Raw genomic sequence first — 24,865 nt, 5'->3', positions numbered from 1 at the left:
GATTAGGGGATTAGAATGGTTGTGTCAAAAACGTCTGCATGAATTTCCCACCAGTCAAAGAACTGATAATAAAGTCTCAAAAATAGTACTAAGACTGACACAAAATGATAAAAAGCCAAGAATTTTGAGTGATATTCCACAGAATAAGCCAAAGAAAACTCATCAGTTACGTTTTCGAGTTATCCATTAAACCAAATCCTTACTTTGAAAAATGGCAACAGGGACAGGAAAAAAATCAGCAATTACATGCCAGGGAGAATAAAGACCCAGTTACAAGTGCTCGTTCCTGACAGTGCTGGCTGACTTTTGTCAACTTGACATAAAATAGGGTCATCTGGGAAACAGGAATCTCCAGTGAGGAGTGCCTCCATCAGACTGCCAATAGGCACGTCTATGGGAGCCTTTCCATGCCTGATGACTGACACACGATGTCTAAGCCTACTATGGGAAGTGTCACCCCTGGACAGGAAGTGCTGGGTTGTAAATGAAGGCAGGCTGAGCAATCCAAAGGGAAAGTCAATACACAGCATTCCTCCATTCCTCCTACTTCATTTCCTGCCTTCAGTTCCTGCCCTGACTTCCCTTCACAATGGTCTGGGACTGGGACATTTAAGTAGGCCAAATGAACCCTTCTCTACCTGGTGTGAGCCAGACGTATCCAAAGCTTTCTGAGAGAGGCCCTAATGATGGTGCAAAGGAAACCTAGTGTTTCTGTGTCCTTACTTAAGAGCAGACTTGGCCTTGCCTAGTCTGGTGCTGGCCATCAGGCCCTTGAAGGAGCTAAGGTTTCAGTGGCTGGGAACTTGGCTTTTCTTCCTGAAGAGACTGGAGCTATCAATCTCAAGGATGCCGCATGTTCTATCCGCTCTTGGGATCCCTATGTCCCCTTTGTACGCCATTGCTTTATTAGCCTCCTGCTGACTCTGTCCCACTGGACAGTGGCTGCTGCGCACTCTGTCCCATTTCTTTCCTGGAAACAGCATATAAGATGTAATACTTCTAAGTAAGCTTGCCTGGCATAAGACATAGCTTTTGCAAGATCTCCCAACACCTGCCTTCCGTTTTTTTTCCCCCCCTTCTCATCTGGCTACCTCCCCTTTAGGACCCTGTCCTGAAAACAGCCTGACCGTCTAGGTCACCTACCCAAGGTGATTTTGGTTAGAATGTTTTTTATGGCAACAGAAAGCAAACAAAGACACCAGTTTAATGTAGAAGGATATGAGGCAACCATCCACTTGTGACACTCACTGAAATTGATCAAATCAAAGCTTATCAGTTGGTTTTTAAATTCACTGGGTACAAAGTTGTTATGTAACTGGTTATATCAAACTGTCACCAAAGTAACAGACAAAATACCTTGCCAACACAAGGGAAAACACAGCTAGATGATGGAGCAACCAGATCACCACCGGATTGACGGACAGGATAACCTTGCTGACTCACAGGACAAATGGATAACTGTCATCTCCTGTAACATTCTCAACGAAAATATTCCATGCATCCATCATTCATTAAAGCTAATTGTAGTCGATAGCAACTACAGGACCTACACTACAGTGAAGTGAGGAAGCGACCAGGAAAAGGTTAAAGGTAAGAAGTCCCGATGAAAGGGCTTGCCCAGAGTCATCACCCGAAATACGAGTGATAGGAAGTATTAAGGAGTTACTTATTTAAATCATGATGGTTGTATTTGAATACAAGAGAGAACTCTTTTTAAGGCACATATTGCTTTTAGAAAATAAGCTAGAAAGCAAAATATCAATGGAAAAAAACCCTGACTAAATTTAGCAGTTACAAAAGGGCTGATTAGATAGAAGGAAGACCAAAATAAAAGACAAAATGAAGAAGACAAATTGAAAAGAAACAAATCCTCCAAAAGCAATGGCTGAAAAATAAATAGCATTTCAACACACTATACAATTGCAAAAAAAATATAGTAAAATTGTGAATAATTTAGCATCAAACAATATCACAGTAAAAATTTCAGGGGGACATAATACAGAAGGTTGGGGGCAGAGAGCTATTTCTCTTCCAGCTGGGGAAATGGAGCTAAACGTAGAATCAAAGCCTGCAACTTGGGGATAATGCGAAACACTGCTTAAATCTGAAGCCTGGGTGCAGCAGGAGGAGATGGAACCACTCTTGTAGGAGGAGGACATGGAGCCACTCTTACAAGAGGAAGATAAGATGGAACCACTCTTATAGGAGGAGGAGATGGAGCCACTCTTATAGGAGGAAAAGATGGAGCCGCTTATAGGGGGAGGAGATGGAGCCACTCTTATAGGAGAAGGAGACAGAACCACTCTTGCAGCAAAAGTAAATGGAACCACTCTTAAAGGAGGAGGAGATGGAGCCACTCTTACAGAAAGAGGCGATGGAGCCACTCTTATAGGAGGAGGAGATGGAGCCACTGTTGCAGCAGGAAGAGATAGAACCACTCTTGCAGGTGGTCTTCAGCCTCCTCCCCACTGTCTGCTGCACTTATGGCCTGCATGACTTCCAGAACAACACTGACCATGAGTCAGGTTACAGAGCACTACCCCCAGCCCCTAATCACTGTTCACTTACTATCACTGGTGATCTGGGAAGTCCCCATTGCCTAGAATTTGACACTCCACAGGAAAATAAACAAACAAACAAACTTGATTAATACCCAGCACCATTTGCTTACTTGCTAAAGAGCTCTAAGTGGTTCATAAAACACAAACTCTGAAAAACTAAAACCAGAGATCAGTGGTTCACTGGGTATAGGTGCATACTGCACAAGTCTGGAGACATGAATACAATCCCGAGAATTTATGCAATTGTGGAAGAAGATTGCATAAAGTTATCCTCTGACCTCCATGTGTTAAAGCATGCAAGCACTCATATACATACACAATAATAATAAATGTTTTCTAGGAAGGAAGGAAGGAAGGAAGGAAGGAAGGAAGGAAGGAAGGAAGGAAGGAAGGAAGGAAGGAAGGAAGGAAGGAGGGAAGGAATTGAGTCAGGTAGGGGTTGGTGCCTGTAATCACAGCACTTTGGGAGGCTAAACCAGGAAGCTGCCTCAAGAAACAGATAGACTACACTACACAGTGAGTTCTCGGCCAACCTGGGGTGCAGAGTAAAATCCTGCCTCAAAACAAAACAGGAGCCAGGCAGTGGTGGCACATGTCTTTAATTCTAGCACTTGGGAATCAGAAGCAGGTGGATCTCTGTGAGTTCGAGACCAGCCTGGACTACAAGAGCTAGTTTCGGGACAGGCTCCAAAGCTACACAGAGAAACCCTGTCTTGAAAAAAACAAACAAACAAGCAGGAAAGGCAGGGGAGAACGAAAGTGAAGGGATGGGAGATGAAGTACAAAATGGAGAGAGTAAATCAGAAATGTTTAAAACGTGTTTTAAGTTAGACACGTATCTCTGTGGCAAATCAGCTTAACTAGTGTGTGTAGGTGTTTGTGAGGAATTGGGGGCTGCACACCCGCATATGTGCACATGGAGGGCTAAGGACAACACTGAGTGTCATTTTTCAGGAACCAGATAACTTGTTTCGTGAGATAGATTCTCTCATTGGACAGCTCACCATCTGTCTCCCCTTTCCAGCATTGATACTGGTTCACCAGCATATACCACTGGGACTCCACCACTCCCCAGGTTCCAGACTAAGGTCCTTAGGCTGTGCTGCTTAACTAACTGACTAAACAACCTCTGCAGCCAAAGCCAGTTAACTTTCTCTTCAAGTTAAAGCAAAGAGCACCTTGCTTTCATTTTTTAAGTACTATATGCAAACAGAATCACTGTGCGTTTATTGTTTTGGTTTTGGTAGTATTAGGACTCAGTTCCAGGGCTGGGTATGTGCTACTAATGAGCTATACTCTCAGCTTCCCCCAAATAACTGTAGTAGAATATGTTAAATTAGCCATATCAGGTGGCACAGAGCTGGCTCATCTTTCACTGTGTGGCAGCAGTGCCTTCCTCTCCTTTGGATCAGGATTCATGCCAAGCCTTGAGGATTGTAATCTGACCGCTCTGAACGGCTTAACACAGGAAGCTGAGTTTAAGTAGGTATGATTTCCTGTCACCTTTTCAGTTTTCTTTCTTGTTAATCTTATCCCACACAGTCCTGTATCAATGAAGAGGAGTTTCCAGCTTTCTCCCCAACCCCTCCCCATGCTCTTTCCCCAAGTACAAGGCAAAGCAATACACAGCTTTTAAAAGGCAAATTTGAGTCCATGCCAGAAAAAAAAAATCACAGAAAGTAACCAACCACACTGCAAACCTCCCAGAGACCAAGAAGGAATGCATTCTAGCTCAGTTTAGGCATGGCTACCTCTAGCAACCTCTGGACCACAGCAGACATGCATGGACTTGACACCATCCGCATTAGTCATCTCAACTGGCCTGAACTGGGACTGTCATTTCATCTTCTGCAGAAGAACAGTTAGTTATGAACCAAGTTCCTTGTCCACCCAGAAGTGCTATGTCTATCCAACCCTCATCCTAGTTACCTGAGAAATCACAGAACAAAACTGTGACCTACAGGGTTAGAGATAGTGATGTCTATATATGACAGGGAACCTCTACACATGGGATCTTAGCAATATAGTTTCCTGCGCAAGAACAGCAAAGCACCACCACCCGCTGACATGCCGATTGGCTGGGGAAATCTCACAGGACCCTACCACTAGAAGAAGTGATAAACAGGCAACTAATGACTACTGAGTGATGGAGAATCGGTCTTCTCTGGGATGAGCACCCTGATAGGTTACCCAATTCCAAACATTAGCAACAGGGGCTGGAGAAATAGATCATTAGTTAAGAGCAATGGCTGCTCTTCCAGGAGACCCAGGTTCAATTCCCAGCACCCACATGGCAGCTTACAATTGCCTGTAACTCCACCTGCAGTGGATCTACACTCACACCAACATACATGCTAGCAAAATATAAATGCACCTAAAATAAAATAAAAACAAATCAATAAAGATACATACATGGTTGTGTGTGTGTGTGTGTACGTGTGTGTGTGTGTATGTGCACATGCGCATGTGCATTTTGTTGCTGTTGTTGTTATGGGACACCATGATCAAGGCAACCTCTAGAAGAGTTTATTTGGGGCTTGCATTCTTAGAGGGTTAGATTCCATGGTGGTGGAGTGGAAGCAGCAGGTGAAAGGCAGCTAGAGGAGAAGCTGAGAGTTCACATCTCAACCCACAAGCAGGAGTCACAGAGCGCACTGGGGATGATGGCAGGCGCTTGATGCCTCAGAACCCACCCTTACGACACACTTTCCCCAACAAGACCACACCTCTCAATCCTTCCCAAACAGTTCCACTAACTGGGAACCAAGTATTCAAATAGATGAGTTTATAGGGGCCATTCTCAAGTCACCACATTATGTAAGAAGAGTTAAAGAAGAAGAGTTCAAGAATGTGAGAGAGTTGGGAGGAGTCGCAGGGGAGAAGGGGGGAGTGGAAATGATGTAATATGACTACTATAGTCATAGGAAGTTCTCAAAAGCAAATTAATAAAATTACGAATGTATTTAGTACTTATAAATTGTACACTTAAGAATGGCTAAAATAGCTGTGTGTGTGTATATATATATATATATCTACATATATATATATATATATATCAACAATTTTAGGAAGAAATAAACTTTCATCTTGCTCTTGGAATTGACCAAAAACTTGGTCTCCCCACCTTTGCACCTGCCCAGAAAGCAGGCTTTTCAGGAAGGCACAAAAGGTAGAGGAGACAGGGGTTCTTTGTAGAATCACAAAGCAAATGGACTTCTCCCCATCTGTGTCAGGCACCCTTCCTCGCACCAAAGGACTTCTAGAGCTGACAGTGAAGTTTACCTTACGCCAAGCCAACTGCAAGAGCTAAGAGAAAATGAAAGATAAAGAACCAGCCACCCGTGCGGCATCCCCCAGGACACGTCTTTGGCCTCTCTTCTCCCCTTTGCCACCTCTGCCTGTGACTCTAGATCAGTGGTTCTCAACCTTCCCAATGCTGCAACCCTTTACTACAGTTCTGCACGTTGTAGTGACCCCCACATGCATAAAACTATTCTTGTTGTTACTTCATAACTGTAATTCTGCTACTGTTAGGAATTGTAATACCTGTGCTTTCCGTTGGTCTTAGGCGACCCCTGTGAAAGGGGGGCTCAACCCACAGAATGAGAACCACGACTCTAGAGCCTCTCTCACAATATGATTTAGCCATTATTTCTTTCACTCAACACAGTTTCAGTAAGCACCTCGGACAAACACAACCCAAGACGCACACCCTAAAGGAACATATTTTTGAAGGAGAGAAGTATTTGTAGACCAAAGCAACAAACCAATGAAAAATAGGTGTAACAGATTCAATGCTGATTTTCATTTAATGCAACTGACATTCCTAAGTGGGAACATGGTTAAATCTTTTCTAAAGCATCTGGCACTTCATATTTGCCTCCGTGGGAAAAGGCAGAGCAGGTTCAACTCACAGAGCACTTAAACTCAGGAGATACAAAGCAAGCACAGTCTTTGTTCATCGGTAAGGTTGATACATATTAGTCAGCTTGCTCAAAAAGATGGCTAAACGCCAACACTCGGGAGGCAGAGGCAGTCAGAACTCTGTGAGTTCAAGGACATCCTGGCCTACAGAGGGAGTTCCAAGACAGGCTCCAAAGCTACATAGAGGAACCCTGTCTCAAAACTACCCCCCACACCCCACTCACACCCAAAAAATGGCTTAAAATGTATACAACCTCAACAAAAACTTTTTCCAGTGATAGTATCATTGCAAAAGGAAAATGTGGACCTCCACCAAAAAAGAAAAAAATTAGATGGAGCCCTGGATGAGACTTGTAAACAAACTGTCATTAAAACAACAGAGTGGGAAAGGAGGACCACACATTGGACTCTGGATATTACGACAGTCAAAGATACAGGAGGAACATGCAAGCTCTGTGACCCATATGGTCCCAATGGTGATTGTTTATAGAATGAAAACCAAGCCACCTTCTGCACAGATTCCCACTATGTTCTAACCTAAACCATTCACCAAACTCCTTTGGTAACCTTGTCTAAAGTATGTTCAAAATAACAATATGATGTCAACATTACTATTTCAAAAAGAAAGAAAATTGTCATTTGTGTGTCCAGAGACAGTGGATGTCTTGGAATGATGTCAGGCATCAATGACCACGTCCCACAGTGTGTGTTTGAAACTTTACACTAAGGCTCGAATTGCTTTCTCACCCTAAAACCTGTAGCTGAGGCTTTTCCACACAGCATCCCATAAGCATGTGTTGACATCACAAAGTATATGGGGATAACATGAGACAATCCATTCAATACAATCAATTTTCCTGAACCTTTGGGGGCAAGTTGATGACAGAAACAATATGGGTAGTAATAGTTAACACCTTGTCCTTCAGCAAGAGTACAAGCCACCTCAGTTTACAAAGTACCTATTTAATCCTAAGTACCACTCCACATACTTCACATCTTATCACCTCCAACTCTCAGAATAAACAAGCTAGTCACATTTTCAAACTGACAGAAATGATTGTGTAGCAAACATCTTTTCTAAATGTTAAATAGTGTAATAAATGATGGAACATACACAAAAGCTGAGAGTATACTACAATGTGTCCTGACATATCTTCAAAGCCAAGTTTAACAGTTACTGAGATGCTTCCAAATTATCTTGATCAGTCCCTTTATTTTCTACTTTGATAAAATACTGTAAAGGAAACCCCATACCCAAGGTATTGCCCACACCACAAGGGCATATCTCTGTCTCTCAGACTCTCTCTCTCTCTCTCTCTCTCTCTCTCTCTCTCTCTCTCTCAGAGATCCTGGCTGCAGCTCAGAGACGATAGAGTGCTTCCCTTGTAAGTGACCTCTCTCTTCCATAAGGTGTCTTAGACTCCTTCTTTTCCCATTGCACTGATATCTGCAACACCCCAGTGATACCTTTCACCCATCCATCAGTATTCATGTCTCAAAAAATGAAGACAGAATCATATATAATCACAAAGCTTACAATCAAACATAAGAAAATCAAACAATAGATGCATAGGTGCCTCTCAGTCACTAATCAAACATTCCCAGTTTTTCAAGAAAATCTTATATATAATTTGCTCACAATGGGATCCAAAAAGGGTCTAAAATAAACACACACACACATCTTTTCTCTTAAGCTCCTTCTTCCTCTTTATTTCCTATCCCACACTGCTAAAACAAATATTTTTGTGGTTAAATTATTAATTTATATTCCAAGAAATTTACATGGTCAAGTGTACAGCTTTTGCATATTCACACAATTGTGCAGCCATCACTCTATGTAACTGCAGAACTTCCTATCACATCAGAGAGAAACCTGTGGCCAGCAGCAGCTACTCCTCGTAGGCTGTGGCAATTACTAACATACTTCCTGTTCTACAGGGTTTCCTATCCTGAACACTTCATATAAACAGGATCACAATCACAAAACGTATCTTTACTGTCCATCAGGGAGACATCCCGGACAGACTCATATTCATGTGACATGATTCATACATATGTCAGATTAAAATGAGCATCCATATAGAATGGCACATGGCAGACGCTTTCAGCTTTTGTCCCTCTTGTCCCTCACACATATGTGATCGTCGCCCATGAGACGAGCTCACGGGTTATACATGTGTACAAGAAGACATTTTTGTTGGCCACAATTTTTACAAGGAAGAATAATAAACCAATGCTGGCTATTCAGCATTGCGGCCACAACGTGACAAGGCTCAATGCCAAGCTACAACTCTCTGCTTTCTTCTTCCCTTTTAATGAAGCATAACATAATACAAACAGGAAAACAGAGAGAACCCTTAATGTTTGTTTGTTTAGTGTATCACTCATACATAGACTCAATGGGGAGAGCAGCAGAGAGCGCTGGTTAAGACACAAACTATAGTCTGCACCTTCTCCAAATCCAGGCTGCCTGAACCAGCCTTTTCACCACTACCTACTTGGCTTTTGGCAGGTATTTCATCTCTAAGTCTAGGTTTTTGCCTGACATTCCAGGGAGACACTGCTGAGAGTGACTGCTTCTGCTGCCTTTGGGCAATAATAACTATTACTCTTAACTGCCATCAGCAAGTCAGCCCGACACCTCAGAGTCCACGAAGTCACGGTACTAAAGGTGCAGAAGTGCCTGGTGGAAAGTGCTAGGCTTTCAGCATTCCAGCACACAGCTGCAGGGACCTGGCAGGCAGCAGAAAAACTGGTCCGGTAAGAACAGTGAGACAGAGAAAAAACTTAAAACTACAATGGTAATTATCTCGAAAAAATTTTTTTCATGACAGGGTTTCTCTGTGAAACAGCTCTGGGTGTCCTGGCACTCGCTCTGTAGACCAGACTGGCCTCCAACTCCCAGAGATCCATGTGCCCCTGCCTCCCGAGTGCTGGGATTAAAGGCGTGCGCCACCACCGCCCAGCTCAATTATCTCTTTTACTGATAAAATTTTACACATATTTTGATCATATTCTTTTCCCTCTCAACTCCTCCCAAATCTTCCCCCACTTTCCTGTGCTGGCTATTCTCCGTTGTCAGCTTTGCTATATCTGGAATTAACTAAAACTCCAGAATGGGGCACTCCTATGAGTGACTTTTGTGGAATTTGAAGTGGGAAGACCCACTTCTAATCTGAAACTTTGAGGTGGGAAGACACACCTTCAATCCAGATCTGCTGAGGTGAGAAGACCCACCCCTACTGAGGGCTACATCTTCTGCTGCAAGCCGAAACAAAGACACAGAAGGAGGAAATTTTTGTTCTCTGTCTGCTTGTTTTCACCTCCCCAGCAAGTCAAGCCCATTCTGTCACTAGTCTTAGAACCCACTTCTTCAGGATTCCAGCATCTAACAAAGACCAGCTGCGGCATCCAACCCTGCGGACCAAGCAACTGCAATCTGGGACCTTCCATTCATAGGTAGCCATTGTTGGACTAGCTGAAGTACAGTCTTTAAGTCATATTCTCTTTCTCTCTCTCTCTCTCTCTCTCTCTCTATATATATATATATATATATATATATATATATATGTAGATAGATAGATAGATACTCTCATTCTATAAATTCTGTCACTCTAGAGAACCCTAAGCAATACACCAGCCAACCAACTTTGTTTTCTCTCTCAAAACAAAAAAAATCAATTATTTTTTTATTGTCATTATAAAATAGTTCCATTATAATAATAGGTTGTTTTAATAACACTAAAAATAAGGCTCAAGAGAGCTGAATGCCAGTCAGGTCCTCTCCCTCCTTTGTTTTCTCCTTGGTCATCACCAGTCAGGGGATGGAGTGTTGGCTCTACAGTTTAGATCACTTGCTCTTGAACAGGATGGGGGTTCAGTTCCCAGCATCCACATGGAAGCTCACAACCACCTGTAGCTCAAACTCAGGTCAACTGATTTCTTCTGACCTTCAGAGGAAGCAGGCAGGTACATGGTGCTCTCGCTCTCTCTCTCTCTCTCTCTCTCTCTCTCTCTTCTCTCTCTCTCTCTCTCTCTCTCTCTCACACACACACACACACACACACACACACACACATCCCTCTTAATAAAAAAACAAACTTTTCAGGCCGGGTGGTGGTGGTGCACACCTTTAATCCTAGCACTTGGGAGGCAGAGGCAGGTGGATCTCTGTGAGTTCAAGACTAACCTGGTCTGCCAAGAGTAGTACCAAGACAGGCTCCAAAGTCACAGAAAGACCCTGTCTCGAAAAACAAAACAAAAAACCACAAACTTTTCTTCCATTTCTGTCAACTCTTAGTGTTCAAACATAATATGGCAAAAAACAAGGTAATTTTACTATCAGCCCACCAGTCTATTTTATTTGTTCTTAAGAAACTGAGTAAAACAACCTACAGACGCTTGAAATGCTTCCAATAAACATCTTAGGAAACAGAAACTTCTGTGTTGAGCTGAAAGCCAATTCAACTCACTGATTATTTTATACTCCTAGCAAAAGACCTACTTCCTATTTATAAAGTAACATTTATTCCCTTGATAAAACCACCACCCTATACAAAGAATAAATACAGTAATGGTCATTAGCAAATGTATCAACACACAAAAATGCCATGCATCTCTCTCTCTCTCTCTCTCTCTCTCTCTCTCTCTCTCTGTGTGTGTGTGTCTGTGTGTGTGTGTGTGTGTGTGTCTGTGTCTGTGTCTGTGTCTGTGTCTGTGTCTGTGTCTGTGTGTCTGTATGTGTATAGGGGACAGAGGCCAGGTAGTGGTGGTGCACGCCTTTAGTCCCAGCATTCGGGAGGCAAAGACAAACATCTTTGTGAGTTTGAGGCAAGCCTGGTCTACAAAGTGTCAGGATAAGCTCCAAAACCCCATCTTGACCAAAAACAAAAAAAACAAAAAAAAAGTTAGAAAGGGTATTTCTAGGTTTTGTGCAAAATAGGGGGAAACCCTTTCTTTTTGAAGTGCATAGCTCACATGCTGGTTTTTCTATCAAGAGGGCCCACATAATGAGGATTAAGACACAGACACAGAGTAAAATTTGAAGACAAAATGAAAGAGCTCTTACTTTTAATTTTATGCCCCTCATAAGCGTATGAATTTGTTATAATGAATTAAAAACAAAATAGCAATGGCTGGGAAGTAAGTAAAGGAGGAAGCACTGCTACGGGCAACCCACATTTCTTTATGAACAATTTACCTCCCCACATGAATGTATGCCAGCTTACTGTCTGTTTAAACTAAGCGGACCGTGCCGCTTAGGTGAGCACACAGCCTGAGCTGCCTCGGAAGGCAAACAGAATAGATATTTCATTTTGAGTTACCCATTTAGCCAGCTTTCCCAGAAAACCACATTGTGAAACGGTTCAAATAATGAAAAAACACAAGTTGTGATTTTGCACCTTTTCCTTTGCAGGTAAGAAAACCAGCGGTCAAAGGGTCAGAACAGAGAAATCTGTGAGTCTCCTGGAACAAGCTCAACACACAGGAGCAACATAACATTCCTCTTCCCTTGCCTTCTCCATACAGTGTGTGGCTGCTTCTTACCTGATCGCAGATCAGCTCCCATTTCTTCTCATTGTCATACTGCCGCAGTAACCTGGCTTTGTCAGGAGGTAGGTTCATAGCATTCTGAGAAAATAAAAAGTACAAAGGTCTGTTACAAACCACAGTGCCTCGTAGGAAGAAAAGAAAATCACCTAGGTCCTTTCATGACTGCATTTCAGGGCCTAGCATATGATTCAACCAAGACACCTGCAGAAGTCATTCCCATACCCCTTGGCGCTCCACTTAAATATAAGTGAACCAAGCTCCATTTAAATATAAGTGAACCACTCATCTCCACATTCAGTTGACGAAAGGAAGAGGTCTCCTGCTTTACAACACCCAGACAAGCATTTCGGCAAAAGTGACCCTGTCCGTTTGTAATTAATTAAGAGGTCAGAACTGGCTCTTCAGAAAGTATGGATCTAGTGCAGACATGGAGTCACCAAAAGAAAAATTAATGGCCAGAATCACTGAAAGATGTCACTTGTACCAGGTGACAGTAGAGCTGCTTTCTACAACAGCCTGGCAACCTGAGTTCATCCCCAGAACCCACATAAAAGCGAGGAGAGAACAAAAGGCAGACAAATGAATAACAATAATTTTCTTCTGTGCCCTCTATTCCTTCAGGACTTGCCAAATTAATTTCGCCCTTAACTATGCTTGCACATAAAATTGAGCTTCCAGTGAGTAATGGACACTGAGGTCAACAAGATATTTATACATCACAAGCCCCTGTTGCTACACACTGCAGAGCTAAACATGAACTTGCCTGGATGCAGGCAAGTGTTATGACCCTGATGTTGCATATAACCAATCACGCATATTACCAAGATCCTTAGCAACAGGACTTAGAGCCGCAGAAGATCAGTGTGTGTCCTCTCAGGTCCCCATGCTCTAGACAATTGATCTAAGCACTTGATTAAGGTTATGTCTATTGACTACCCTGTCTCAAGCTCAACACATTAGAATCATCGTGTTGAAAGAATGCAGTACTATTGCAGTTAAGATACACGTTAGAGGGCCTAGCCCCTTCTCCAAATGATGTGATAGATTTTGATGATTCCCCATGGAAGGCCTCCCTATCCTTGGGGAGTGGTGGGTTGGTGGGGTTGGTAGGGAGCATAGGAGGATGGGAGGGCAAGGGAATTGGGGGAATGATATATAAAATAAGATTGTTTCTAAAATAAAAATAAAGAAAACAGAAGACTGAATAGAAAAAAAAAGACATATTGCTAAAAAGAAAAAAAAAAAGAATGCAGTACCATGTCTAGGCCACCACTTAGGAAGACAGATACAAAAGTCTTCACCTGTCAATGCTCAGACCTCCAACTTTCTGAAGGACTCAGCTTACCTCCTGGCCAGGTATTTCATGCCATAGGGTAAACAGACTTTAACAGATTAAAAGCAGGCAAACTATACTGACTTAGTGGCAAGAAATCACCATGTGATGACTTGATAGGTTTAACCCAAGCATTCCCTTTAATATCAATATGACACTCATATTGATATTCCTTAAATATATACCACCATCTATTTATTTGAACCTAAGCCATCATATTTGAAAACTAGCTACCTGCCTTCAGAATCTTTATGTTCATCTCTTTTAATGTTTTAATTACTCCAATGCTGACAATACATTCAGAAGAACTGTGGACACCAGAGATTGGGTGGTACTACTAAAGCTTCTTAAATATTGAAATACCTAAAACAGGGGAAACAGTTTCATGTGACCCAGCTTCTTGGAAAAGCTACTTAAAACAGAATGAAAAAGTATCTAAGTGCATTTATGACTCTGCTCAGATAAGCAAAATTAACCAACCAACCCTGGGGTACGGCAAGGAATTCCATGTATATCTTTCTTGGGGGTGGGGCATACGGTTATTTACTGTTAAATAAACAGCCGTTCATTGCTTATTTGTACCCTGGAGATAAATATTGTCCTCTTAAACTAGTTCCTGACCCTCAGATTAGTACCCTTGGGTATGATTACATGCAGCACAAGATTGCAGGATAAGTTAAATGAGTTTTCCCCCTCAAGTCCTCATTAATCTCCAGAGAGATGAAGGAATTTTTTAAATGCCTGAACTCCAGTGTCCAAAGCAGTGTGTTCGGCATGAAGCATGTCTAATCTCAATCTTCTAGGCATCCGCATGTGAGGTTGATATGGTTTTCCCCAGTTACATGAGGAAACAGGTCTGAGCAAATGTGGCTAACTTGCTTAAGGCTGCACAGATTCATTGCAACAAACCCTGCTAAATTCCCAGGATATGTGGTACTGGTTCTAACCATGGTCATTTTGCAGATAAATAAAATGTCAAGTTATTTAAAACATTGTGCTAGCGCTCTGCCCAGCACAAGTGTAAGCAGTCAGCAGTCACAATTGGAGGCCTGTTGGTACAAAAAGACAGGTAAGGTGCTACTTCTAACAACTTTTATTTTGATTACGCAGCCATCTGTTTGACGAATGTGTATAAAGTACTGTCCCTGTACAAGTACTATGTGCGGGGTGGCTCCTAGAAAGTCTTGCATTGTGCTGGGGAAACAAAAGCTTTTCCCGCTCTGGCACGTCTTCGGAGGGGTTATCAGAGGGCCACTTGGATTAAGAGTGAGGAAGCAGCTCTGGGGAGAGGCAAGCCGGGGTGGCGGGGGAGGGGGAGGCAATGGAAGTTTAAACATGAGCGGAGGTCAGACAAGTGAAGAGCGGAGGAAAGCCGGCCGAGTAGAGCAAACGGAAGAGACTGTGAGACAGGGTGTATGGCACTGCCAATGCGCTTAAAAGTACCCAGCCTGGCCAGGGAGAGTCTAAGAGGGGAGGAAAACAGAAAAGTCAACGCCACCCGCTGGAAGAAATGCCACTCAAAGTCAGTGACTGTACATGAAGTCCACAACTGCCTGCATGTGTGCCTATGCACTGCAAGCATATAGTGCCCATGGAGACCAGAAGAGGGCATCAGATTCCCCTGGGACTGAAGAAGCAGTTGCTTGTGAGTCTCCATGTGGTTACTGGGAATAGAACCTAGGACCTCTGAAAGAGCAGCCAGTGCCCTTAACTGCTGAACCATCTCTAGGGCCCCTCAGATGCTTTTAAACAAGAAAACAAATAAGCAAGTTGCTTTGCAAAGTTGTTGCAAGTGCTACTTAAAGAAATGATTAGGAGTAACAAACACAGAGGCAGAGAGGCCAGCCAAGAGGCCAGGGCAGAAGCACATGTGAGTGACCATGTGAGTCATCACCAAAGAACAAAAACGTACTGCTGAGGGAGCTGTGGAGCTGAGCTCAGCTCTTGCTGTCTACAAGTGTAAGGACCACAGTTCAGATTTCCAGAACCCAGGTCAAAGTCACACGGGTAGGGCAGTGCCCATTAATCCCAGCACCCAGGAAGGAATGGGCAAGGCAGAGTCCGGTAATCCCAGCACACAACATGGAAAGTCAGGGAGCAAGCTGGCTGGCTAACCAGATTACCCAAACACCAAGTTCTGTCTGGGTATGTAAGATGGAAAAGCCATCCAAAACAAAACAAAACAAAACAAAACAAAAAAACAGACACCAAGTCAGATACTTTATGTGTACTCACACCCACTCTAAGATGAAGGCACGTGTACACACCACACACATGCAGGAAAGTGAGGGAATGAGGTTATGAAAGAAAAGTTCAATGAAACCTGACTGGATAGACTTAAAGATACAAGAAGCAGTGCCTTAACTTTTTCTCGAGGTGTATGCTAGTCCATGGAGGGGGGAGCACACAGAGAAGACAACTTCTGTGTGGAGGAAGTGATTTCAAAAAAAAAAAAGCCACAAGATTTCTAAACAATCCTGTCTAGAGCTGAGAATTTACAAGAGAACAGTCAAACCTCCATGATTTTTGGAGGTTAAAGAAAAGGTCTGACGATGTTATTTTACCCCGACTACTACTGGGAGATTAGGCAGTAAGGTACAAATTTCGCTAATGGCATTGAGGGGAGAAATACACTAAGGAGGCCAGAGCATCTTGAAATAAAACAACTTCAGAAAAAGAGCCATGTCTTTTCTATGCATGGGGTCTGGTATGTAGGGAGAGTAGCAAAGAGAGGCAGTAAATGCCACAAACTACTAACTAGACTGCAGCTGCAACCATGACTCCAACCACTCTTTGACTGTGTGAGCTGGGGTAGATTACTTAAATTAAATCTCAGTTCCCCCGCTTGTGAAATAGAGATGTTCACAGTGCAGCCATGACAGTGACGGGTGGTAACGGGGATGGCAACACACAGAGTTGCAGCAAAAGTAAGCCTGGTGATACTGCATTCAAAATAGTATTCAAGCACAGGGGAACCATGCCAGAGAAATATTCATACTCTTGCTATTTTAGCTAAATGCCGAGCATGAACCAAGGCAAGACTGTGGGAGGAGACAAGAGCTACACCACACATAGAATAAACCAGAAGGGAACAGAGAGGCAGGATACGGTTAGTGTGGACTCCAAACTACAGTGTGCGTAAGAGAGCAGAAAGAAGTATCAGCAGAGGAAATGGATAACTAGGAAAAGGAAGCCTCTAAAAGAGTACTCAGAACACAGCAGCCAGTGAAGTCTCCTCTTAGCCTCTCCACGATGTTATTTTCCCCCGACTACTACTGGGAGATCAGGCAGTAAGGTACAAATTCCCCAGTGCTCACATGAAGACTGCAATGGATGAGGGCAGCTGGGGTGTGGCTACCAACCTGGCACAAGTCTCACTCTTCTGTTCAACTGAAAAGCTGTCTGCTCCCATGACCTATATTCATGACTACCTGGCATCCTGAACCATAAAACCTCCCTAACCCAGTGGACGCTGGTAACACTCAGCTTCATTCTTGGCACATGACTCAGGCAGGCAGCCAAATGAATCACCACAGCACCACAGTCATCTTTCCTTGTCCCCGTTACTTTGTTTAATCATTGAGGACACTGATGTCATTCTGGGCACCCAGTGAAGCCCACAGGGGTAGAAATAAGCCTCTCCCTAATCTGGCTACATCTATAAAATAAAACCTGACTGAAAACTGTCCTTTGTAGGGAATGAGAAATAACTCGAACCTCCCATTTCAATCTTAGGAATAATATGTTGTCCTAGAAAGCATGCTTTCAAACTAGGCAGTGATGGTGCACACCTTTAATCTCAGTACTTGGGAAGCAGAGGCAGGCAGATCTCTGTGTGTTCAAGACCAATCTGGTCTACAGAGCTAGTTCTAGGACAGCCAGGGCAACCCTGTCTGAGGGAGGGAGGGAGGGAGGGAGGGAGGGAGGGAGGGAGGGAGGGAGGGAGGGAGGGAGGGAGGGAGGGAGGGAGGGAAAGTAAGAAAATGTTGGATAAAATACATATTGATCCTTTATCATATGCACATGATCAGTAAATCCAGACCTAAGTTGGGCTTGGGGCTTTACACCCATAATCCATCCATTTGGAGGAATGAGGCAGGAGATAACTATGAGTAATGTAGTGAGTTCTAGCCCAGCCTGGGCTACAGAGTGAGACCCCATCTCAAAATAAAACAAAAGTACAGAGCTGGAAAGACAAGCTTGTCCTAGTCCTGGCCTGCTGTCCTTTCCAGGTAACCAGAGAAACTAACCAGGTCCATGGAAATGCTCATTAGCAGCTGGGGGCGTAATGAGCATTGATGAAGGAGACGCTTTGGATCTATTGTTCAGAATACCAGCTATACTGACAACAGTGAATCATGCACTGGAAATCAGGGGTGGAGCTGAGTGGGAGAGCCGGTCCCAACAGAAGAACACTGCTGTACTTAGAGTAGCTGAGGGCAAGTCCTGCACTCCATCTCCTGGCTCCTTATTTCACCACCTCAAGTGATTCAATACCCAACAGATGCCAAAACCACACAACCCTCGCTCTGCCTATAACCCCAACTGAAATTCAGATTCCTGCCACACTCAGGCTCAGGGAATAATAGACAGTATCCATCCATTTCTTTCAACCCTCATATCAGATATTCGTAAGAAGCATAATGCACCGTGTGGCTTGGTCAGTTTGAGCCCTGAAGAAGGATGGAGTAATGGGACCAAAGACAAGGACTGCAGACAGTTCCTCAAACTGAAAAGGACAAACAAGGACTTCCTTGAAGCCTGGCTGAGACCTTGAACTTAGCTCTTTAATTTGTAGATAATAACACTGAGTTGTTTTATCAGTTCATTGTGGTTTGTTATTCTCACTGGTGACATTCTAGGTTCCCAGTGTAGAGCTTCCCTTATCCCAAAATTTCAGTTCCCATGATTCCCCGTCCACTCCTCCATGCCAATCAGAGACACAGTGACCACTTGATAAGTTCAAATTGATAAAAGAAAAAAAACAGAACTTCATTGAATGACAGTAGAAAATAGAGGGTCTTGGAGGACTTGATACTCTAAGACTAAATGAGTAGAGTCTTAAAATAAAGATATCAGCCCATGAAGAAAACACGCTATGAAACAGCATGACCCTAGTTAATGCAGACACTAACGCTGGCACTGCTGAAGCTTGCACGGCAGCTCGCATCCATCACTCTTGACAGATTATTTCAAGAACCAACGCATCTCTAAGACAATGATGCCAGCAAGACAAGCTAGAACTGTGCACTGTAGGCTTTCAGGACTCAGTCCTCACATGTGTAGAAAATTCTATATGGTGACTCTTTATATTCATGTGTAAAATGATGACACGAAAAACACCATATTACTACTGCTGCTATTTTTGTGATCAATATATCCACATGCTGTCTAAGGAATTCTTTTTATTAAGGTTTATTTATTTATTATGTATAGTGTTGCCTGCACGCCAGAAGAAGGTACCAGATTTCATTATAGATGACTGTGAGGCCACAATGTGGTTTCTAGGAATTGAATTCATGACCTCTGGAAGAGCAGACAGTGTTCTTAACCACTGTGCCATCTCTCCAGCTCTAAGGAATACTTTTATGTTTTGCTTTTTAAGTGTTGTGACAGGGCAAGGCACTACAGAGGTTCCTCCATATTGTATACGTGCTGAGGTCATTTTAGGTTTAACTACAATTTAATCTCCTTGATGGGAAGCCCCATGAAAAATTATTCAGCTATATTCTAGGAACCTGAAGACAAGCCCTAGCTAATTTATCTTGGCTTCTGTTAAACTGCCCACTTGTGCAGACCTCCTCTTCCAGCTAAAACCCCTTACTCTATACTTGGGTCCCAAATACCTGAATGTAGTCCCAGCCAGCTGGAATAGAGTTTCAATTGGCTATAGACTGTGTTTGAGTAGTCTTTCCTGGTGGGCACCCTGTAAAAGTGCTTAACTCCATAAAATGCCATAAAAACAAGAAGAATGTATTCACACTCCAGAGACAGAGGCAGGGAGATCTCTATGAGCTCAAGGCCAACCTGGTCTACAAAGTGAGTTCTAGGCTTGCCCTGGGGAGATCACTGCAGGGCAATGCTGTCTGACCTGACTGGGACCCCAACACTGATCAAAATAAGGAGGCTCTGGACAATTTTGCCAGGACCCTTTAGGAGGATTTGAAGGCAGCTGCTAGAAAACCTACCAGTTTATCTAAGGTTAATGAAGTACTATAATAACGATGATTCTACAAATAAGAAAAGGGAAAAACAAAACCGAATAGTAATGGTGGTGTTCAGGGGACTGACAAAAGGAACAGCAGGTCCCAGGATAGGTACCCCTCAACTTTAGGTGGAAGACTTGGGGGAAAAAGAAAACAATATACACATAAACAGCTGACCAAACAAACAAAGGTTGACTCTTGAATCCCAGGCATTAGCCTGGGAAGCCAGCATGGGACTGATCAAGACCCCCTGAATCTGGGTGTCAGTGAAGAGGCCTAGGGAATCAACTGAGCCTTGGGCAGCAGATCAGTACCCATCCCAAGTATACACACGGACTTTGGACTCCAGTAGAACAATGTGAGGTGCACTCTCACCCTGAACTCTTGGGAAAGGGTCTAGGCCCTGCCCTATATGAAATGACACACTATGGACACCCCCATGGAGGGCCTCACCCTCCCTGGAGAAATGAGGGGATAACGGGGGGGGGGGAAGGCACGGGAGGAAGGGAGGGAATGGGAGAGGGACCTGGAACTGACTTGTGAAGCAACCTTGATTCTTATCTAAATTTAAACTGGAAAATAAAATTAAAAAAAAAAAGAAAACAATATACACACAGGACATGAAAAAGGAAGTGTGTGCATATAGTGTGTATGTGTGTGTGGGGGTCTTCACTATATTGATCTTCTGCATTCTCAGCTAGGTAAACCATAGCATGGGGTGGGGGCAACTTCAGTAGCTGAACTCAGCCCATCCACTCAATGTGTTCTAGAGGCAAACATTCTTGTTTCCTACAAAGCAGTGTTATTCTTTTTCAAGGGAACTGTATTTGGAGATATGCCAAGATACTACAGTGACCATTAAATCTCTATGTTCTGTAACAACCTGATCTTTCTCACTCAGAAGGCAAGCTGTTCATACACATCAATCTATACAATTCCAGTGACCCCTCAACACCCAGCAACTGAATGATGAATCCCAAGAGTTACTCAAGTGCGCCCTGACCCAGGTTTGTCCTCTTCAAAGGAGAAATCCATCTCCAGGTACAAATGACGCAGGCTGGCATTAGGCTCAACAACCAGCAATAGAATCAAGAGATTTACAAAGTGTGACTTGGCAAACTGCCTCTCTTCTTTGGAAGCCTTTAAAAACAGACCCTCTTACCCTGCTCTGATCTCAGGGTGTGCTGGCCTGTTGCTGCCACACTGTCCTTCCTGAGCCAGCCAACCACTGACAAGTAGCCCATTCATCCCCCCTCTCTCCTCTATGCATATATTTATAAACGGTAGGCACAATATATCCTCTGTTATTTCTCATAGTTGGGCAATAGGGACATTATTTGATAGTGAGGTGCCATACATACCATACATGATTTCTAAGTAAATAGGATTTACTGAAGTTTATCCATCCAAAGCGCATTATCATATCTCCACCTTTGCTGGGAGTGATCATTGGTATATAGGATCTCTCGTAAATATTGCCAGCTATGGAGGGCCCTAAATAAGGATAGCCTAATGAAAGCCATCCTCATATTCCTACTGTATTCTTAGAGACTAACATAATTAAGTTTCTATTTCTCTGTGTCTGCTTATCTTCCTGTACAGCATACTTTCAAGGCCTGCAGTCCAGGCTCTGCCACCCTTCTGCCACCTGGCCTGCAGTCCAGACTCCCCTAGCTGCAGACTTGTGTCCTTAGAACACATCCTGTCCATCTTCAAGTGACCCTGAGTAAGAACATTCTGTGGCCTGGTTACTAGGCAACGACCCCTCCCTCATTGGCCTGCATTCCTCTGCCCCCATCCCCCTACCTCATTCCCCTATATAAGCTTGTACGAAATCCTCAATAAAGGGAACTTGATCAGCCATGTTGTCTTGCTCCCATTTCTCATGTCTCTTGTCTCGTCATTCCAGGTTCCTGTGGGCTAGACCATCATTGTGTCCTGCTGACCAGGGCACATTTTGTTTTAATGACAAAAGGACTCTAAGATTTTAGAGTGTCTTCTGGTTATAATGATAGAAATAAAGTTTAATCATAAGCCTAGTAGTTGGAATCCTTAACTCTTTAGATCAGAGCTCAAATTCTACTCATTTGTGATTCATAATGGAAAGTAATAGATTTCTGAGCCTCAATATTGTTATCTACAAACAATAACAAAAACCACAAACAACAACAACAAAAGAAAAATTGTCAGGATCACTGTGAAACACTGAAAATACTTCTCGTGGTAGACATATACAGATCTGGGTGTAGAGCCTATGGAAAGGCTATGGCAGAAGATGGAGGTTCTAGGTAGACCATAAAGTCAAACCACACACACACACACACACACACACACACACACGCACGCATGCACGCATGCACGCACGCACGCACGCACGCGTGCGCGCGCGCATGCACATGCGCACACACGCATGCCATATTTTTAACACATCTTAGAATAAACCCCAGCCATATGTACATGTTGACTGGTAAATAACCTTTTGACTTTAGTTCCCTCGTCTGCATAACATGGATGCTAGTTACCACAAAGGAATTCACCAAAGAATCCTGACATAATTTGACAATTAAAAATTAAATGAGTGAGTACATGAATGGTGTTTCATGGAGCTCACACAGCATTTACGAAACCTCATCTATTAGGACGTATTAGAATACAGACTACAGCACAACAAATTATAGGAAGAATGAGAGGAAAAAGGAGCCTTGGTCTTTAACATGGTGCCCCAGAGAACCTCTCCAATGTAATAGAAATGTCTGCATCATGTTTACATAACAGAATGCTAAAAGCCCTGCTGTACTACAGTGATGTCAAACTCTGGGACGATTTTAAGGTTTTGAAGGATGAAATGGTAAGGAAAATCTGTCTGATTCAATGAAAACTACCAGCCTACAGTAGGAGCTCTAGAAAGCAGCACCACCAGACGTGCTGGAGTGGGTGGTGGTGAGTCTAATCAAGGCCAGGGTTCAGCAACAGGAGAAAGAAAGAATCTAAGAGGAGGCCAGGCAGTGATGGCGCACGCCTTTAATCCCAGCACTCAGGAGGCAGAGGCAGGCAGATCTCTGTGAGTTTCAGACCAGCCTGGACTACAAGAGTTAGTTCCAGGACAGCCTCCAAAGCCACAGAGAAACTCTGCCTTGAAAAAACCTCAAAAAAAATAATCTAAGAGGAGCTGAGGGAATAGGTACAGTGGGAATTAAAGGCCAAAATTGTGCAGTGCCCAGCAGGCAGGCACACTTCTCGTAAGCAATCTCAATTCTTTTAGAGCAGTGGTTCTCAACCTTCCTAATGCTGGGGCCCTTTAAAACAGTTCCTCATGTTGTGGTGACTTCAACCACAACGTTGTTTTTGTTGCTACTTCATAACTGTAATTCTGCTACTGTTATGAATCATAATGTAGAGATCTGACATGCAACCCCAGTGGAGGGGTTGTTGAACCCCACAAAGGGGTCAAGGCCCACAGGTTGAGAACTGCTGTTTTAAAGAATAAAAGGAAGGTGTGTTTTTCCTCATAATTTATATGCATTTTTTTCCAAATGGCCACCGAGTTATTAGGACATGCCAAAACAAAACAAACAAGCTTCCTTAAATAAATACTTAGCTGTTTAGACATTATTATTTAGAGCAAGTGGAACAGGTTGTTCCTTTAGCCTAAAGGGAACTACAAAAAAATTATTTAGCTGTTAACAGTCCTGTGACCTGCAGAGGTTTCAGACGCTAGCCTAGATGAAAACCACCATCCTTTACTCCATCATGTTCTGTATTATTGGATTCTAGAAGTATTCTAAAATAAAGCCCTGTAGGAAACTGGCAAACTTTCATCCCAAGCTACATAAAGGAAATTATTTTAAAGACTTGGATGAGGCTTGTTTAAGAAAAATGACCATACATATTTTTCAACTAGATAAATAAAATTTTATCCCAAATGTGAGCTTTCTATCCCCCAAATAGCATGTTACACAGCATACAGCGAACATTTACCCTGGTATAATAAGCTCTATTCTAGACTCATACTATATTCACCAGCAGTGTGCAATCCTTTCTCAATGTGTGTGGGGGGGCGCTAATTGCATTTTTATTTTCTATAATGTATACAAGACTGAAATACAACAAAACTCAGTAACACATGAAAGTATCATGTCATATCCTTCTGAGTCAGTTTCTGGACAATCATGCTTCAAATGTGACGGTATTTCCGGACCATTAATCAATTTTACTCTTGCCTCCTCCCCATAGTATTCTAATCCCAGTGCCACTGAGGAAAAAGTTACACTCTATGTATGGCAAAGCATGGTGTCTGGCACATTAGCATGGATCCAATTATCAGCAGCTCTGCACAGTTAAGATTTCCCATGGGCTCTTTCTATTGAGCCCTCTGAGGTCAAAACTTCATTCCTGTATCTGAGTGGGAAGAGAGTCATCCTCACTGCTGCCATCTTCCCCCATGCACAGATAATGCAACTGTTTACAAACCCCACAGCCTGCCTGGTGGTGATGGTGCATGCCTTTAATCCCAGGACTAGGGAGGCAGAGGCAGGTGGACCTCTGTGAGTTTGAAGCCAGCCTCTCGTATACAAAGCTACACAGATAAACCCTGTCTCAAAAAAACCAAAACCAAACAAAAATACACACACACACACACACACACACACACACACACACACACACACACACTCAAAAAACTCCACAGCCTATTGATATGGGGGAGAGTCTGTGCACCAGTACCTTCTTGCCTTTGCTGGTTTAAAATCTGTTTTCAGGCTACTTGTACATTGTGAGGCCAAACAATGAACACTACTTTCCCTCCCATACTTGCTACAACACAGTCTGTTACTAGTTTCCACCCAGAAAGCTATTGATTTCTAAAGCATGGATCAGTAGAACATTTGGATCACAGTCAAAGAATATATGGTGTCTTGTTGCCAGTGTCTAAATCCTAGAGGTACCCTGAATCCACAAGAGAGACACTACACAGTATATGGATTCCCCAGACAGAATCACAGGCCCCCTCCTAGGGGAAGGGAGGGGCAAGTAAGGTATCAAAATTTGAAGAAAAAAGCTAATGTTGGAAGCAAATGTCCCTAAACTCACTTAACCCAGGACAGCTTGGGGGATTTTGATTCTCAGGCACCAGGACTAGCGGTCCAGTTCACCATGAAGCCTCTGCTCTACCAGCTAAATCAATACAAACATAGTAAGTGGATGGAACCTCTGTTCCCCTTTCCCAGTCAATTCCACTGGCAATAGGAGTTCATAAAGAACCGAACCTTTAACTTCTAAGACATGTCTTT

General features: G+C 43.1%; 1 protein-coding gene across 10 annotated transcripts in view; it reads right to left on the bottom strand.

Annotated features, from left to right (window-relative positions):
- The window catches only part of Fmnl2 (formin like 2), a 270,315-nt gene that overhangs the window by 105,769 nt on the left and 139,681 nt on the right, over positions 1-24,865 (bottom strand). For all 10 annotated transcript variants that reach the window (XM_040745349.1, XM_040745348.1, XM_040745347.1 and 7 more), the window contains exon 2: positions 12,033-12,116. In XM_040745349.1, the coding sequence (XP_040601283.1) occupies positions 12,033-12,116 (84 nt within the window). The remainder of the gene's footprint in view (positions 1-12,032; positions 12,117-24,865) is intronic.

The sequence above is a fragment of the Mesocricetus auratus genome, unplaced genomic scaffold (assembly GCF_017639785.1).
Source record: "Mesocricetus auratus isolate SY011 unplaced genomic scaffold, BCM_Maur_2.0 Super-Scaffold_100004, whole genome shotgun sequence".
Taxonomy (NCBI): Eukaryota; Metazoa; Chordata; class Mammalia; order Rodentia; family Cricetidae; genus Mesocricetus; species Mesocricetus auratus.
Note: the sequence above shows the minus strand (reverse complement) of the source record. Positions and strands in the feature narration are given on the sequence as shown.